We start from the raw sequence: 17,432 nt of genomic DNA, 5'->3' as shown, positions 1-17,432 counted from the left end.
ATGTTAATCTCTGTTAATCCACTTTCCAGCTGGCGGCTTTGGACAACTTACACCTCTGAGCCTCAGTTCTGTACTCTATGAAGGTACCATCACTTCACAGGTCAAGCGCAAGACAGAAAGCTCCAGGAGAGCAGGGATTTTTGTCTGTTCCAGTCACTGCAGTCTCAGGAGCCCCCAAAACAGAAATTGCAGGAACTCCCTGAATGTGTGTCCAATGAATTCACGGATGCATGGGAAGTCCCCAGTTGAGCGCCTGATTTAATAATAGGAGCGCAATAAAAGTAGGCTTTATAATCTCTCTTTCACAGCTCAGCCTCTATCCCTGGCTTTCGGATGCGGAATCCCATCTTTCTGTTGGGCATTTGCTTTTTCCTCCGCTCTGAGCGCCCGCCCTCCGGAGAGGAGCCGGGAGGTCCTCGGAGCCGCCGGGAGGGGGCAGCAGCGACCTCGCAGTTCCGCCGGCCGTGGCAGGGCGCTCCTGCCGCGGGGGTGGTGGCGGACCCGGAAGTGCTCGGCCGCCGTCGCGACCCCGGCGTCCGGATGCGGAAGGAGGTGGGGGACCGCCCTCTCCCGCCGCGCAGCCCTAGCAACCGCGGGCAGGTGGGTTCCGAGTGGCAGTCAGTGTTTCCCGGCCTCTCTCTCCTCCGCCGTCCCCCGCAGGCCCCCGCAGGCCCAAGGCTGGTGAGGGACGGCGGCGGGCGGGGGCGGCCCGGGAGGGTAAGTAGGGCGCCCCCGGGGACCCCTGACCGACCCCACGGAGGGGCGGTGCGCTTTTCGGCTCAGCTGACCTTCCAGCCGGGCGGCGGCCGGGAGCTCCCTGGGCTGGGGTCCCTGCAGCAGTGAGGGGGGCTCCCAGAGGGTCTCGCTTGTGCAGCGAAACCTGTGGTGGTCTCCATGGAAGAAATAAGGTCGGGCAGTAAGAATTGTCTTCGCAGACTTGCTGGATGACCCCGGTTATTCCTGACTCTTAAGTTTTCATTGTGAAAAAGGGGTCATTATCTTCGAACCTCCTGAGAGTTTCCGCCTTAGAAGTCGAATGCTAACTCTTTAAAGGATGTTAAGCTCAGTTAACGGGTTAAGAATATTCAGTTTTTCTGAGTCCTTGGTTTTGGCCGAATAAACCGTAGAACTCATACCTTTTTGTATTGTGCAGTTTACTGTTGTCTTTAGGCTGGTACTTTTTTTTTTTTTAATAGCTGCCTTTGAGATCTTAGTAAATAAAAGCTCTGGGTCCTGTCCCTGGAAATTTGCATTAATTGTAGCTACAAGGATGCAGTGACAGGGAGGGTTTTGGGTGCTCTGAAGCCCATCCACAGACCTCAGGGATCTATGAACCCCTGAGTTAATTGGTTTAGAGGGAGACAGGATGTGAGGCCCGGGCTTTGGGGTCAGACTTTGGTTTGAATTTGGCTCCATTGTTTACCACTGTTAATTTGGACTAAAGTTACCTAAGCAATTTGAATTGCAGGGTTTTTTTGTTTGTTTGTTTGGTTTTTTTTCCCCCACTAATTAAAGTGGAGCTAATGCTAGCTTGAGAGGTGGGGATTAAATGAGGGAAGCTGCAGAAAGGACTCAGCACATAGTAGGTCCTCAGTAAATAATAGCTAACAGATGTCTGTTATTATCTATGGGATTATAACTTAAAGTCTGAAATGAAATGTTAATATCCATACGTATAAAATGGCCACCACGTGTATTTTACTCCCAACTTTTAATAAACTGGGTTGGTTTGATTTTAACTCAGTCCTTCTCTTGACCTTTCACAGCTTTCGTAGGTTCATAGTGTGACTTTCTCTAGGAACTTGGCTGTGTTGTCCTGCCTCAGAGAACAGACTCGTCTACCGCAGGCCCGGCCCGGGTTGCTGCCGTTGAAGCTTGGGACAGTCTCAGCCACAGCACAGCATGGGATTTCCAGAGAGGTCTTATTTCAGAACTTCGTGAAGGAGAGAACCACATGGAATTGTGCAAGGGAGTTGAGGGAGAGGATCATGTATGCCCAACCTGTAACTAACATGAAGGAGGCCAAGTGGCAGAAGGTCTTGTATGAGCGACAGCCCTTTCCTGATAACTACGTGGACCGGCGTTTCCTGGAAGAGCTCCGGAAGAACATCTACGCCCGGAAGTACCAGTACTGGGCTGTGGTATTTGAGTCCAGCGTGGTGGTACAGCAGCTGTGCAGTGTCTGTGTTTTTGTCGTTATCTGGTGGTATATGGATGAGGGTCTTCTGGCCCCCCAGTGGCTCTTTGGGACTGGCCTGGCTTCTTCACTGATTGGTTATGTTTTATTCGATCTCATTGATGGAGGTGAAGGACGGAAGAAGAGTGGGAGGACCCGGTGGGCTGACTTGAAGAGCGCCCTCGTTTTCATTACTTTCACATATGGCTTTTCGCCAGTGCTGAAGACCCTGACGGAGTCTGTCAGCACGGATACCATCTATGCCATGTCGGTCTTTATGCTCTTAGGCCACCTCATTTTCTTTGACTACGGTGCCAATGCTGCCATTGTATCCAGCACGCTGTCCTTGAACATGGCCATCTTTGCTTCTGTCTGCCTCGCGTCACGCCTGCCCCGGTCCCTGCATGCCTTCATCATGGTGACATTTGCCATCCAGATTTTTGCCCTGTGGCCCATGTTACAGAAGAAGCTGAAGGCCTGTACTCCCCGCAGCTACATGGGAGTCACACTGCTCTTTGCATTTTCAGCCTTGGGAGGCCTGCTGTCCATCAGTGCTGTGGGAGCCTTCCTTTTTGCCCTTCTGCTGGTTTCCATCTCTTGTCTCTGCCCTTTCTACCTCATTCGCCTGCAGCTATTTAAAGAAAACATTCATGGGCCTTGGGATGAGGCCGAAATCAAAGAAGACTTGTCCAGGTTTCTCAGCTAAGTTAGAGGCTTCCATTGTGTTATTAAGGCAAGCTGATAGACTAGCCTCCCAACTTGTATAAGATTTGAAGGCAGAGTCCCATTCTGGAAGCAACATACCGATGTGGGCGGGGAACAGAGATCAAAAGAAAAAGCTTAACCAAAGATGTGGGTGGTGAAGGTACTTGTCCTTTCTGTTATTTTGTGGATGAAAAAGCTTCCTGGGGCCCTCTTGAATTCTTGCCTCTCATTTGCTGTAACGAATGAAGTGATGTAGTTTCTATTTATTAAACAAAATAACAACACATCCATTAAGCTGTCTCACGATTTTTCTGTAAGCAGAAGGCTGACGAAGGGGCATGAAGAGTGAAGAGAGAATGAAAACACGTGTGTTTATTTGTCAAGTCACTTCTCTCTACCTTTATTTATCTAAGTGCGGGAATCCTGGGTGCTGTGCTCTGTTACTGGCTAAGATCACAGAATTGGTCGCTTCAGCTTGACTCCGTGTTTCTCCTTTGTTCTTGGGAAGCACGGACACACTAACTACAGGGGAGAGTGTGAGGTGTCATAATACATAATCCGAATGCCCTGGCATTCGGAGAGGCTGAAGTCGTTAGGAACTATTCTAGAAAAGGTGGCATCTGAGCTTGGTCTTGGAGTTTTGGTGGGATTTAGGTAAAAGATGGTTTTAGGGCAAGGTGGCAAAGGCCTTTAGGAACCAGGTCGGTAATAGGAACAAGAGAAGCCAGCAGACTGTGACGAATGGCAGCCGAGTGCTGGGTGGAGCGCGCCCTGACCAGCGAGGGCAGCCACTGCTCCAACAGAGGTTGGCTGCAGATCCGTAGAATTCTGAGTAAAATATGAAATGAAATCTCAGTAGCTGCCGATGTGATTTTTCATGTGAAATCTGACTTGTAAATTCTGTCCAATTTAAATCCAGACAGAAACCACACTTGGATGTGACCTGGGGCTGCCGTTGTGCCGCGTCTGTTCTTTGGGTGAGCACAAAGGTGGGAAAGCGTTTCGTGGGGGTTTTCGGGTTCTGGGGATTGGAGGAAAAGTTGAAGCAGGATGTTTGAGTGACAGGAATTTGGTCTTTATAATGCAGGTCATTGAGAGCAATCCAGCTTATCTAAGGAGGGAGTAAATGATGAGCTCATGGGCTAATGACGCGACTGCTCTGTGTCTTGTTTTTCATGTAGAAAGTGGGAATGGAAGGGTTACCTCTAGAATTGTGATAACTGAGATCTGTGCACAATGTTCTGAAGAACACTGGACACGTACGTAGCACTACACTCCTGTCAGCGGTTGCTGTCAGAAAGTTGATCTGTGGGAAGACTTGGAGAGGAGTGGCCTTTTCATGCCTTGTCTCAGGAGGGGCCAGCACTGGCTCATGTTACTACATGGTTCACATCAGGAACAGGGCCAGGTGTTAATGGTTGAAGGCAGTAAAGAATTGTATAAATTGCGCTTTATTTCTCTATATTCTAATACATTTGCCTTATTTGAATGGGTTCCTGATTTTCAACTTTAGGGAATTCACATAACAGCTGCGTCCATGTCGAAAGTTCTCCAAATTGGAACTCCTTTCAAGAGTAGTTTCAGTGGAATGAATTAATGTGCCTGTGCTTCCGTTTTCAACTCTTCTCTGTCACACTGCATGTAGTATTTGGAGCCCCCCAAGGCCTGATGCTATTCGGTTTGGCGGTTGTAGATGAGAGAATTGAACACCGTGGCCTGGGCGGAAGGCTCAGCACAGATACACAGTCATCACCTATAACACTGAAAAGGGTCAAAACGAATGTTGATTTGTTCACCAAGTCATGAGTGGGAGAGGACACCCTTTGAAATTTGAGCGGGGCAAGTTTCAGACAAATGAAAATACAATTTTATACACTTTCTGCATGTAACTCCAAGAAGTTTCCCAGGCCAAGAACATAAGTGGATTCCAAAAAGGTTTTGGAAAAAATACAAAAAAGCCGTAAATATTTTGTAAGAAAATGTTAAGAAGTCCCAAGCCCGTTAGTGGTACTGCCTGAGGGGTGGCGAGGCTCACCTAGGGCTCGCTGCTTGGGGTTGCTGCTGGCTCAGGGCTGCGGGTCTAGACGATAATCGGCATGACCCGCAGTGACAGTTGTTGGGAAAGCTACTCATCACTGAAGTACAAGGATGCAGCCAGTCTCTTAAATTTAAGCTACGCTGAAAGAGTGCAAGCAGAACAATGACTTGGATTTTCAGAGATTATGGTGCACGTGGGAAAGGAAAGGGAAAGGTGTTACAGTAGCACTGGAATTAAAATCCCAAACCAGATGCTTGCTTGCTAGGAAACTGTTAGCCATCCCTTCTCTGTACCCCCGTCTCCCAGCTCTGCTTCCTGTCAATCCGTAAGTCTGGGTGGTGGTGGCAAGTGAGAACAAAGAGGGAGGAATGAGGAGGCAGCCTTGCCTGTCCCTCCAAAAAGGCAGAAGGGATTGTAGTTGGGATGGAAGGGATCAGGGGAAGGAAGGTAGAGCTATAAGGCAGCGGGTGTGCTTCGTTTTGTGGCACGATGTGTTACAGACAGTTGGCTGGTAGCTAGAAGGCTGTGCGGGGGTCTGGGGATGCAGCACGCTGGTTCTGTGCGGTGCCCAGCTGGGTGTCAGGGTTATGCCTCCGTGCCATGGCCGCACTATAAACTTCTGAGAGAGCCTTCGGGCAGCTGGCTTCAATTGTGGATTTAAGAATCCATGCCTGCCGATCATACTCAAGGAAGCGTGGAGCCATCCTACATCTCAGCCAAAGGCTCAAGGTCAAGACAAAGACAAGCCAGCAGAGGGCATCAGTTACACAGTTTTACAATATTTCAGCCCTGCTGGATGCAGGGAAACAGGGCTGGGACACAGTGCCATCCTGTGGGAGTTACTAATACTCCTTTTTGTAATGAAATTCAACAAGTCTTGGAATTCTTGATGAATTGTGGTTTGAGAAATAACTACATTGTTTGAAGTCCCCATAAATTCAGGAAACAAATAGCACCTTGGGATTTGATAAATTATAATTGCACGTTGTCAAGCACCCAGTGTGTACCAGGCACTGTGTTAGACACTTTAGATACACGATCTTATTTGCTTCTCCTAACAATCCTGTAACACAGGATTATTTCCATTTTACAGTTGAGGTGACAGACCCGCAGCGAGCCAGGAACTTGCCCAAGGCTGTATCGCCGGTTTGGGCTGATACTTTGCTTTTCTGACAGCTGAACTGCATCCAGGGCTAAAGGCTAACTGGTAGGCAGTTGCTTTTAATGCTTTCTCAAATCCCTCACTATCCTCTTTATTCCTTATTCCTACCCCCACCATCTAGCAAAATATTTCTTGTGCACCCAGGCTGATCTCTACTTGCTTTCTGCCATTCACATCTTACGATGTTTGGCCTCAGGAATGTATTCATTCAGCAAATATCCACTGAGCACTAACTGTATGACAGATAATGTTCTATATGCTTGAAATATATTCATGAACAAAGTGGACAAAGGTCCTTGATCCAGCAGAGCCCACCTTCTGGCAGGAGGAGACAGACAATAAACATAAGTAGAAGGTAATACATTCTATGGGGAAAAAAGGGGTGAAAGTATCAATGGTATTAAATAAGGGGGTCAGGGTAGGTCTCATGGAAAAAGTAACATTTGACTTGAAGATGAGAGAATAATTCAGATTCCCAGGGGACAGACATTCCAGGCAGAGCGAAGAGCTGCTGTAAATGTGCTGGCAGAAGACCCCAGGCTGCCAGGCAGTTTCTGGGAAGAGCAAGGAGGGGCTGACGGGTGGCCAAGGGGAGCAAGAGATGAGGCCAAAGAGGTAATGTGGGGTTCTAGATTACATGTGACACTACAGGCTAGGAACAGGACTCTGGCTTTTCCTCGGAGATGGGAGCCATTGGAGGGGCTTGGAGAAAAAGAAGGATGTGGTTTGACATACATTTTGGAGGGGGCATTCTGGTTGCTGTGGGGCAAGACCAGAGCAGAAAGAAGCATTAGGAAGCACTTGTAGCCGTCCAAGCAAGGGATGATGGTGCTCGGAACAGAGTGATAGCAGAAGTGGCGAAAACAAGTCACATTGTGGATATAATTTGAAGGTTGAGTCAGGGCTTCTTGACATATTAGATGTGGGGTATGAAAACAAGAGAGGCAGCATAAATGACTCTTAAGGGTTTTGGCCTGAGCAAATTGAAAGATAAGGACAGAGATGTGATCGATTGAGCTGGGGGCCGAGGGGATATGGGTGGAGATTTTGGGGAAGAAAATGGTTTGAGGCATGCAGGATATGAAATGTAGATGTAAGGGCTGAAATGTTGAGTAGGGAGTTCAATGAATTTGGATTTTAGGAGCAATGTGTGGGGTGGAAATATACATTTGGGAATTGTTGGTATCTAAATGCTATGAAACTGGACAAGATCACCAAGGAAGTTGACATGAACCAAGAAGAGGAACAAGAACTCCAAATTGAAAGGTTGGAGAGAAGAAGAAGCAAATCAATTTGGAAGTTGGAGTCCTGGGAACCAAGTACAGGTGCCTCGAGGGAGAGGAGGTGATCAACTGTGATCAGATGAAAATCTGGCAAATCAAGTAACATAAGACCTGAGAATTGACCATTGGAGTTAGCAAGGAGGGAATCACTGGTGGTGTTGAAAAGAGCAGTTTTTGATGTGTGTGTGGGGGGGAATAAAAACCTATTTGGGGTGGGTTTAAGAGAGAAAAGAGATGGGGAATTGGAGCAGCAAGTACAGGAAACTTTCTAGAAGTTTTACTTCAAAGGGGGACCAGGAAACAGGACAGAACCTGAGAGGGAGCTGAGAACAAGAAACTTCATTTTTTAAGATGGGAGAAATGACATCACATTTGTATGCTGATGGCAGTGAAACAATAGAAAGTAGTAGCTGGTGTGAAGACAGAATATTCCTGAGCATTTGAGAGGAGAGAGGGTCCAGTGCGGGAGTGGAGGGCCTGGCTTTGGCCAGAGGACAGGATCGTTACCTATGGCAACAAGAGGAAAGCAGATACATGGATACAAATGCTGGCGAGAGGGTAGATGGTAAGTGGGTAGATGAGGTGATGGGGATTTTTGGAAGTTCTTTTCTGATTGCTTCAATTTCCTAGGGAAGTAGGCAAAGAATCAGCTGAGAGTGAGGATAAGGGGGGAAGTGTTGGGGAGTGAGGAGAGAGAAGGTAGGAGATGGATTAGGACGTTGGGGCAGTGAATGAACTAGGGATGGTTAGTTTAATTGCTCAGCAGGATTAAGGGCTCACTTGAACGTGGTGATCAGGATTTTAAAGCGAAACTAATTAGTTTGGGGGTGTGTGTGTGTGGGTGTTTTCCAGACCACATACACGTACACAGGTACAAAGCAGAGGAGACGGAGGGTTGAATATCCTCAGGGGGGTGGTTTTATCAAATCGAGAGGACAAGGGAGAAAAGTATGTATGCACAGGCGTGATTATAATGCTTGACCGTGGCATTTAGTTGGGTAANTGTGTGTGTGTGTGTGTTTTGCAGACCACATGCACGTACACAGGTACAAAGCAGAGGAGACGGAGCGTTGAATATCCTCAGGGGGGTGGTTTTATCAAATCGAGAGAAGGACAAGGGAGAAAAGTATGTATGCACAGGCGTGATTATAATGCTTGACCGTGGCATTTAGTTGGGTAAGAAGGACCGTGAACCGTAGCGGGTGTGAAGGGCAGGGAGAAGATCAATGAATTGGAGGGCCAAGCAGTTAGAAGGTTAGGAAGTGAAGAGCAGAGAATAAAGACAAGGCTCTCACTTTGGGAGTGAGTAGCTGAGGTAGAGCGGAGGAAAGCATCACTGGAGAGGCGGAGTCCAAGAAAACGAGAAGCGGGATGGATGGGCTGGGACGTCGGAAGGAGAATTTATACCTCCGTGAAATCCCAAAGAATTAAAACAGGAATAGTCCTGGAGAGAATGACAGGGAAGCAGGAGCTAAAATCACCAAGGAACAAGGAATGCGAACTAGGGGTTGGTGGCTCAAAGGGACAGCGAGGGGGAGAATGTGCTGTAGTCTGACGCCATGAGGTTCAGAGCTGAGGGTTTTAGGGCAGATGGAGGGAGAATGGTCTGAAAGCAAAAGTGAAAAGAGGAGCCGAGCCAGGTGTTCTGCACCTGGAGGGCTGTGGGGCCCAAGCTGCCACCTCCTGAGACGACTGCCGGGGAGCGGTGCCCCAGAGGAGGTTCAGGTGGTGTTAGAGCAAGAAGCTGAAGGACACGTCCCCGGACAATAGGTTGTAGATACGGGGGATTTTGCTGATCGCAGGAAGTAAATTACAGAGGGCCCCGGGGAAGGGTTCCAGAAGCGAGGGGGACGGGGGAGCAGCACAGGATGGGCGTGTCCAGAACCGTGTAGAGAGCAGAGTGACGGGGAGGAGGGGGACCTAGCGGCCTAGGGGACCTTGGAAGACTGACACAGGCTGGGGAAGGGGCTCATCCTAAAAGTCCCTGTTGGTTCAAGGCAGGCTGCGGGGAGAGTGCAATTGTCGGGGGGCAGGGAGGGAGGTGTGGTCTGAGTGTGCAGGCTTCCTCACGGTCATGACAAACAGGCTTGCTAATGGGATTAATGCACTAATTCTCTGGGTGATGCACATTTTAGCAGGAGCCTTTTGGGGATAATGACACGACTTCCTGAGAACTGTGCAATCTTCCATCGGTGGGGCTGTGCCACTTGCAGTCTTCTAGAAAGTTTGATTCTGGGTAAAGCGATCAAAGCTTTGATGAGAAACCAGAGTTTGGCCAAGGACCTGAGGACGGTCAGTCCCGAGTTGGCACATTTCCCTGACCACGGGGAAGGCTCCGGCCAGCTTAGCTGCAGGGGAGACCCTATGGGGCGAGCTAGCTTAGATCGCAAATGCTCTGGGCTGTTTTTGTTTTTTTTTTTTCTCAACTCACAGGTGTGATGAATGCTGGTCTGTTTACTTTGGGAAACAATAGCAATCCCCAACCAAACCCAAACACCATTTTCTTCCCAGATACATTACTGCAAGTAACAGGGGGTCCCNCCCCAGATACATTACTGCGAGTAACGAGTAACGAGTAACGGGGTCCCCGGGGATGAGGTGGTTAGGAAGCATCTGCTTCCCAACTGCCCAGCATTCGCTCAGCACCGGGGGCCTGGCCACACCGGGGGGGGGGGGGGGGGGGGGGCCCCCCCNCAACCAAACCCAAACACCATTTTCTTCCCAGATACATTACTGCAAGTAACAGGGGGTCCCCGGGGGGCGGGGGGTTGGTGCCTCCTCACACCCTTCGGGTAATGCAGGGGCCAAAGTGCCAGAGGAAGGGGCTTAGAAAGGCAAATGGCCTTTTCTGCCACCATCTGGCACCAATTGGCACCCGAGTTCAAATGACACCCAGGATCAGCCCGAGGTCTTGCGCCCTACGCAGACTAGCCCTACAATCCCTTGACCATATGTTGCTGGGACAATGGAACAAATTGATTTTGCCAACGCAGAGGTCGAGGGAAGCGGCGATCCCTCGGGGCCCTGGTAGAAAGCTGGCTCCGTGGCTGCTCCCGCTTTCCCAAGCCCTGCTGGCTCACTGCTCCCCACTCCAGGACGGCCCTGTGGCCTTGTGCAGAGCCCAACTAACATTTGGACGCTGCTCAGTGAGAACACTGTGGGCCTCCCACTCTTTCTAAATTGCAAAATAAACAGATCTTCAGGCCCCGGGGCAGCTTTTGTGTGTGCAAGCCATATTTTTGTCTTTAAAAGAGAAAAAGGCAGCAGGCAGAAGGAGCCGTCTCCTTGGCTCTAACTTGCTCTCTGCTGCCTTCCGAGATGCTCCCTCGGAGATGAGAAGTGGGAGCAAAAGATTAGCCCAGAAGAGCTGCACACCGTAGCCTTTCCGGAGTGTGAGGTGAAGCTTCAGAGACATACTTCGCTAGGGCTTGTTTTGAGAGGTAGAACTCGTGTCGGTGACTTCTCCATTCCTGTCCTGAGGATGCTTCAGTCTCCCTGCCCTCCAGGGAGTTTGCGAAGGCTTGGTTTCCTCTGTGCCTGCTCACGGCCCCTGTTGGTGAGGTTCTCTAAAGATGTGAACTGGGGCTGAAAATCGGGGCCTGGTATAAAATACTGTGAAATTTGATTAAAAACAGCACAGGAGTCGCAGATCAGTCTTGGCGCATCCCACAGCCTGCCATCTAATCCAATTCAACAGTAATTTATAGTAAAAAACCCCCAAAGGAGGGTGTGTATTGTGGCGGTGGAGGCAGCTGGTACGTCCTGCGGGGGCGGTGGGGGGACGTGGAGGAGTAAAGAGGCACAAGCTCCAGCTGACTGATGCAGATAGACACTCTGGAGTATTAGAAAGGGTTACGGAAATGATTTTTTCCCCCCCAGCAATCTTATCTTCCTGTAGGTGAGGTTCATTTTTTTTTTTTTTTAAGATTTTATTTGTTTGTCAGAGAGNAAGATTTTATTTATTTGTCAGAGAGAGAGAGCATGAGCAGGGGGAGCGGCCGGCAGAGGGGAAGCAGACTCCCCGCTGAGCAGGGAGCCGGACTCAGGACTCGATGCCAGGACCTCAGGACCATGACCGGAGCCAAAGGCAGACACTTAACCTACTGAGCCACCCAGGGGTCCCAAGGGTCATGTTTTTAAAATGGATTCCCGGTTGCAGAGTTTTACTTTAGAATCTCATCGAGCTGGATTAAATATTCCTGTATCATTGGAGGTTTTTTGTTTTTGTTTTAAATCGTACTTAATGCTGAGCTATGAAACAGATACTGTAACAATTTTCAAACTCAGGGATCCTGAGGATCAAGTATATCCTGCTCCAAGCCCGCTGACAGTGTCCATGTGGGTGAAGGAAGAGCACAGGTTATGTCCTTATAGCTTCTTCTGGCTTTCAGCTTCTAGGACGTTTGTTGGAATTCCCATCCGTGTATATATGGTCCCTGTTTATTTACCAGTGAAGCTCCCCGAGGGAAGGATTGGAAGTTTGTTTATTTTCTCCTACCTTCAGTTCTCTTTTCTCCATCTCTCGGATGTCCTGGATTTTTCTAGCTGGAGCCTGGGGAACTGCCCTCCCTGCTTCCCGGAGCAGACTGCTGCAGAGTGCCTTCTCATTCGAAGGCTTTCTGTCGGGAGCCAAGGCAAAGTTCATGGACTACTTGAGCTTCAGTTCCACTGTCTTTTCCTCAGCCCGCACTTAGGTGACCTAGAGTCCGGTATTATGCTATCCCATTAGAAAAGGAACACCTGGTTTCTGATTGGCTGAAATGAGTTCTATTGTCCCTTTCTTTGAGGTCAGAATCACCATGTTCTAGAATGTTAGTATGCGTTGGGTCAGGTGGGTAATTTGGGTTCTAGAACTTAAGTGGCTTCATCAGCACTGAAGTCAGTAACAGCTCTCCCTGGGAAGAGGACTCAAATTTTCTCCTGTCATAGCACCGTGCAATAATTGCTTATTACTGTTTTGTAAGCCACTTTTCCCCTGTTCCTTCTCTGGGCGCTCGCAGACCACATCATAGGACATTACGATGAATTCAAGAAATGCTTGATGCATAAATAATGGGATGAGAACATTGAAGAAATAGTATGTTTGTTACAGGTGCAACGGTTCCCCAGGATGATCCTGAGTTCTGGTCAACTCTGAAGAACGCTGCATTGTTGAACCCTCTCAAATACTGAAGGTGGGTGTGGGGGCAGGGCGAGTTGGGGAAGAGTACATTATGAAACCGGAAACACGACGGAGAGTGAATGAACATGAATAGTTTAATGTTGCTCCAGGCAGCTTCCCCTCCTGCCCACATCCCGATTCACCCCTTCTTTCTTGCCTCAGCAACGTGAAGAAGGGCCGGCACTTTTGCGGAGACTGGGCAAGGTTGCTAGGGAATCATTTCATTCTTATGCAATTTGGGCTTTCTTTTCTCATGTGCATCAGGTCAGTTTAAGCTTTAAACATCTAAACCGTCTAACAGTGGATATGAAAATAAGATCATGTTTCAGACAAAATGGAAAAGAACCAAACACCTAAAAAAGATGAATTGGTGAAAAGCTTCCGGTGGACAACCTCTCCTTTTGTTTGAGGAGGTGGTGTGAAATAATCCGAACACTGTTGGGACGATGCTCTCAGATGAGAATGCGATCCGGGAAGAGTATTATTCAAACCCTCACGTGGCTGCACTGGAGGTGGAGGGGAGGGAAGGCACCTCACGCTGTGCCTTAGTTTGCATCAACCCAGTTGCCCCCAGGAAGACTGGAGCCTCAGTGGATCCCCTGCCCTGGGGCCTCTAAATTTTCAAAGTGACCAGTGCTTCTAACTCAGTCACTGGACCTGGGATACAAGCAAACATTGATGGCGTGTGCCATACGAAAATTTTAACCAGAGAAATAAACTAGTTCAGCATTTTTGAGTGGAGACCATAGTCCTTATAAAAGATTTTTGTAGCAGTGTGAATGAGGGGTCTCCAGTTTTTAACTGGAGGGTCCTGCCCACATCTGCTGCTTGGCCTGTCTTAGTGAGGGCATGCCTAGGTCAGACAGGAGGTCCATGGGACCCCGATTCCTGATGAACAATCTTTTACTTTCCTCTCCTATAGTTTTGTCTTAATATGGTAAAAGTGAGCCATACACAGAAGTGATCTCACCCAATAGGAGATCATTTTAAATTGTACTTTAGATCCTGTCAACCTTCGAGGAGAGTATTCTGAATTAAATCTCATATCTTTTTTAAAAACCTGAGATTGCAAATGTGGCAGATGTACTACCCTAATAATAAACATTTTATTTGGATAAATGTTTGGCTTTTTTTTAATGGTAGCTTAAAATTTCAGTGTTGGAGTTACCATTTGAGGATTAAGGTATAAAAAAAGTTCTGTGTTCCTCCAAACTCATAGATTCCATTCTTCCAGTGTTTACTGACACATTAAAGGATCTTTCCTCTCAAGGTGGTAACATTTCCCTCCACTTTTACTCTGAATGATACATTTTCCCCTGAATTTGCTGAATAGAATGTGGGAGGTTTATGTGTTTCAGACCTATAATATCTTCCATGATCTTACATAATTTAGCTCCTACAAGGAGTGTTTAGAAAATAATAAAAACAGGAATAAATGTATTGGTGCAATAACAATTATTAATGGGATCCCTGGAGGCTGGTTGAAATCATTCAGTCTTCTGTGTCTTCTAGATATCCAGAATTTTGCTTCATCTTTTCCCCCTTTTTAAAAAACTTCCAGCATAATTAGCATACAGCATTGTATTCGTTTCAGGTGTACAATATAGTGATTCAACAATCTATACCTTACTCGTGCTCATCATGACAGGTGCCCTCCTTAATCCCCATCACGTCTCACACACCCCCCACCTCCCCTCTGGTGACCATCAGTTTGTTCTCTGTAGTTAACAGTTGGCTTCTCAGTTTGTCTTTTTTCTTTGTCCATTTGTTTTGTTTCTTATATTCCACATGAGTGAAATCATATGGAATTTGCCTTTGTCTGACTGACTTATTTCACTTGGCACTATACCCTCTAGATCCATCTATGTTGCTGCAAATGGACAAGCTCTCATTCTTTTTTAGGACTAATATTCCGCTGTATATAAATATACACACCACATCTTCTTTTCCATTCATCTGTCAATGGACACTTGCTTTGCTTCTGTAATTTGGCTACTGCAAATAACGCTTCAATAAACATAGGGTGTATATATCTTTTCATATTAGTGTTTTCGTATCCTTTGGGTAAATACCCAGTAATGGAGTTAGTGAATCATATGATAATTCTATTTTTAATTTTTTGAGGACCGTCCATACTGATTTCCACAGCGGCTGCACCAGCTCACATTCCCACCAACAGGGCACGGGGGTTCCTTTTTCTCCACATCCTTGCCAACACTTGTTTCTATCTTTTTATACTTCTATTGGACAGACATTTCAATTGAAGGTAGATTATCATTCTCCACCAAATAGCATCATAAATCACAATGCTTTAAGAACTTAACTATTTTTTAAGTTAAGCTCCTTATAAGATCAAATTACATATTTTTCCCTTACCTGGTTTTAGCTGAAAACTACTTTAATTTGGGTCTTCTTTAGAAAAAGAAACAGAACACATTTCATTTTTATATAGAATAAACTTTGTTTTTATTATAGACATGGATCAAAAATAAAAGTTTTTATGTACATATGACATGTAGTGCAAACGAAAGGCTTTGAAATACCATGGACAGACACGTTGTTGGAAACAAAATGAGATGAATCATGGGTGTTAGGGTGGTCGTCCTGGAACTGCAGGAGGGGGTCGCCTAGTAAAAAACAAAACAAAACAAAACAAAATAACAAAAAGAAAAACACAGATGCAGAGGAAGAAAACAATATTTAAATTATAAAACAAATCCAAATAAAAGCATGCAAAATGATCCCACGAGAGTCAAACTCAAATCAGACAAAAAGCATGCAGACATGCAGGGGAAATGAGAGAACCATATGGCGAAGTGAGCAGTTCCCAGGACTCTCCCTGGCCACGGGCGGTGCGCTAGGTGTGAGCCATGTGAGCCCACTCTGAAATCTTATTTTGTACCATGGGACGATAAATCATGCAATCAGATTCAGGAGACTTGGAAATAGTACCAGAGCCAAATACCTTTATGACCTTGAGGATTTGTTTCTGAGCCCTGATTTTGTGACGTTCGGTTACTTCCAAAGATCTCAGCAAATGTTAAATCTCCATAGGGAGAGGGAGTCGATAGAGAAATACGACAGGTAAAAAAAATGTTTAAGGTGAGGGGAATTAGAAGGTGTCACGAGATCAGGTGAGCAACGCCATCCTAATACAGAAAGTGTCAGGGGTTGAACTCGGAGAAGAAGATTTGTAAATCAGAGTCTGCTCCATGTGACTATCCTGATATGATAGCCTTTCCAGGCCCAGGGAAACTACAAAGCTAGCCCTGGTCCACGGGACCCTGGGAGTCCATCCCAGAATCACGTACAACCAAAGACGTTCTGATTTATTCGGAACTGGGTGCAGGGTGCTAGAGATTTAGTTTGCTGGAGCTTTCTCCGTATCCCTAGCCTGGCTTGCATCTTGTCAGGCCTACGGTTGTGAACTAAGGGTCCAGAGCCGTGTTTCATTTTGACAGCCTCTCTGGACGATTTGCTGCTAGAGGAGAAAACTCCACGTTGCAATGCACGGCTGTGTAAGTAGGAAAACAGCAGGCCAAACAAAACTTTCCCACTGGTTTCCAGCAGCAACCTGTACTTCAATTTCCTCTTTCTAACCACTTTGGTAATGAACTCAACACTGCAGCGAGCCAGGGAACACAGCGAGGTTAGCTCAGTTCGCTGCTCCCTGTGGGACTTCTTTCTGGCTATTCATCCAGGTGTCCGACAACACACTCACTTCGGTCTTACTCTTCTAACACTTCAGTGAGTGGAGCAATGAAGTCTACCGAAAACAAAAACAAAAACAAACTTCTTTTTCATCTTCCATGAGATGTTAACGGGGCCAAACTGACCGCGCTATTTCTGAGCAGTGGTGAAAAATCTTACCTTCCCTGAAGTCCGAGACCAATTTTTCTTCGGTCCCGTTTAAGCTGGCCATGCTAAGGAGGCCGCTCAGCCCGTTAAATGATGAAGAACTTGTTTTTGGTGACCTTTCAACTGTGGGGGATCTGCAAGCCTTTAGCTTTAGAGATCCAGGTAATGGGTATCCCTGGTGTTTTCATGAAGAAAGTGTAATTAAATTCCTGTCAGGCTCAATGAGATTTATCACCTGTCTGGCAAACAGAAACTATTTTTGAGTTCTGAAGGGGCTTTAGAACACTTTAATTACCTCAGCAGGGTGGGGAGGTGAGCCATTAACCTGAACAGCAAGTCCACAGTGCTGAAGAGACATTCTGTTAGCATATGCCAAAGCGCTTTCCTGTTTGAGCTCGTTTGGTGTTCTAAACCAGAAACAGGGTCAGAAACTCTATGTCTTGGAATATATTTCACCTGACAGCTAGCATGTTGGCTTAAAACATCAGAGTGATATTTATTCCCTGAGGCAGCTCCTTGCTTTTCCTCTTCGCTCTCCTGCACCAACTTTCCTCTCACTGCCAAGAAAGCATCGTCAAGGATGACACCATGCAGTGGCTCAGAGTCCGTTCGAGTACGGATCTTAGTGGTTTGGGTTTTCACTATTTCTTTTCCAGAACTTTCTATATTACTTACACAATGCCGAAGTGCCTGAAGGCAAGGGCTGAAAATATTTGGGCTTTTCACATGAAGAGCGATAAACGTACCGCATACTGTTGCTGCCTCTGACTTGAACACTGAGTTGAAATGCTGAGTAGGGTTTGCACAAAAATTTGCTAACAAATTTAAAGTTCAGAATGCTACTATTCACACACAAGCAAATCTACCTAATCAAGATTCTAATTTCAGGTTATTCCTTCTTAAGTTTTCTGAAAAATAGCTTCAGAGATATGTTGGCCAGAACAGGAAGGTAAGGAAGCAGGAAAAGCTGTGTATGGAACACGGGCATTATTCACATATAAAAGACTCAGTTATCAATAGAATGATGAATTATCCACATTCTTGGCTAT

General features: G+C 46.8%; 3 protein-coding genes across 8 annotated transcripts in view; 1 reads left to right on the top strand and 2 right to left on the bottom strand.

Moving 5' to 3' along the window:
• C8H1orf105 (chromosome 8 C1orf105 homolog) overlaps window positions 1-12,096 on the bottom strand; it is a 38,090-nt gene extending 25,994 nt beyond the window's left edge. The window contains exon 1 of the mRNA XM_034667646.1: window positions 11,863-12,096. Within this exon, the coding sequence (XP_034523537.1) occupies window positions 11,863-12,009 (147 nt within the window). The 5' untranslated portion in view covers window positions 12,010-12,096. The remainder of the gene's footprint in view (window positions 1-11,862) is intronic.
• Window positions 452-3,175, top strand: PIGC (phosphatidylinositol glycan anchor biosynthesis class C). 6 transcript variants are annotated; one of them, XM_034666744.1, is made up of 2 exons: window positions 452-600; window positions 1,767-3,175. In XM_034666744.1, exon 2 carries the CDS (start codon window positions 1,989-1,991, stop codon window positions 2,880-2,882), a length of 894 nt encoding a protein of 297 aa, XP_034522635.1. In that variant the 5' UTR covers window positions 452-600; window positions 1,767-1,988; the 3' UTR covers window positions 2,883-3,175. The 6 variants fall into 6 exon arrangements, with proteins under 6 accessions (XP_034522635.1, XP_034522639.1, XP_034522636.1 ...); XM_034666748.1 differs by having other exon boundaries at window positions 460-600; window positions 1,799-3,175; XM_034666745.1 differs by having other exon boundaries at window positions 548-681.
• A 2,911-nt stretch (window positions 12,097-15,007) lies between the features above and the next one.
• DNM3 (dynamin 3) overlaps window positions 15,008-17,432 on the bottom strand; it is a 532,818-nt gene continuing 530,393 nt past the window's right edge. Inside the window, exon 22 of the mRNA XM_034666737.1 lies at window positions 15,008-15,152. Coding sequence (XP_034522628.1) covers window positions 15,116-15,152 — 37 coding nt within the window. The 3' untranslated portion in view covers window positions 15,008-15,115. The remainder of the gene's footprint in view (window positions 15,153-17,432) is intronic.

This window comes from Ailuropoda melanoleuca, chromosome 8 (genome assembly GCF_002007445.2).
Source record: "Ailuropoda melanoleuca isolate Jingjing chromosome 8, ASM200744v2, whole genome shotgun sequence".
NCBI lineage: Eukaryota > Metazoa > Chordata > Mammalia > Carnivora > Ursidae > Ailuropoda > Ailuropoda melanoleuca.
The sequence above is the reverse complement of the archived record's forward strand: the minus strand, read 5'-3'. Positions and strand labels throughout refer to the sequence as shown.

Coding starts and splice junctions, on each gene's coding strand:
- PIGC (XM_034666744.1), top strand. CDS start 1,989: ATGTATGCCCAACCTGTAACTAACATGAAGGAGGCCAAGTGGCAGAAG.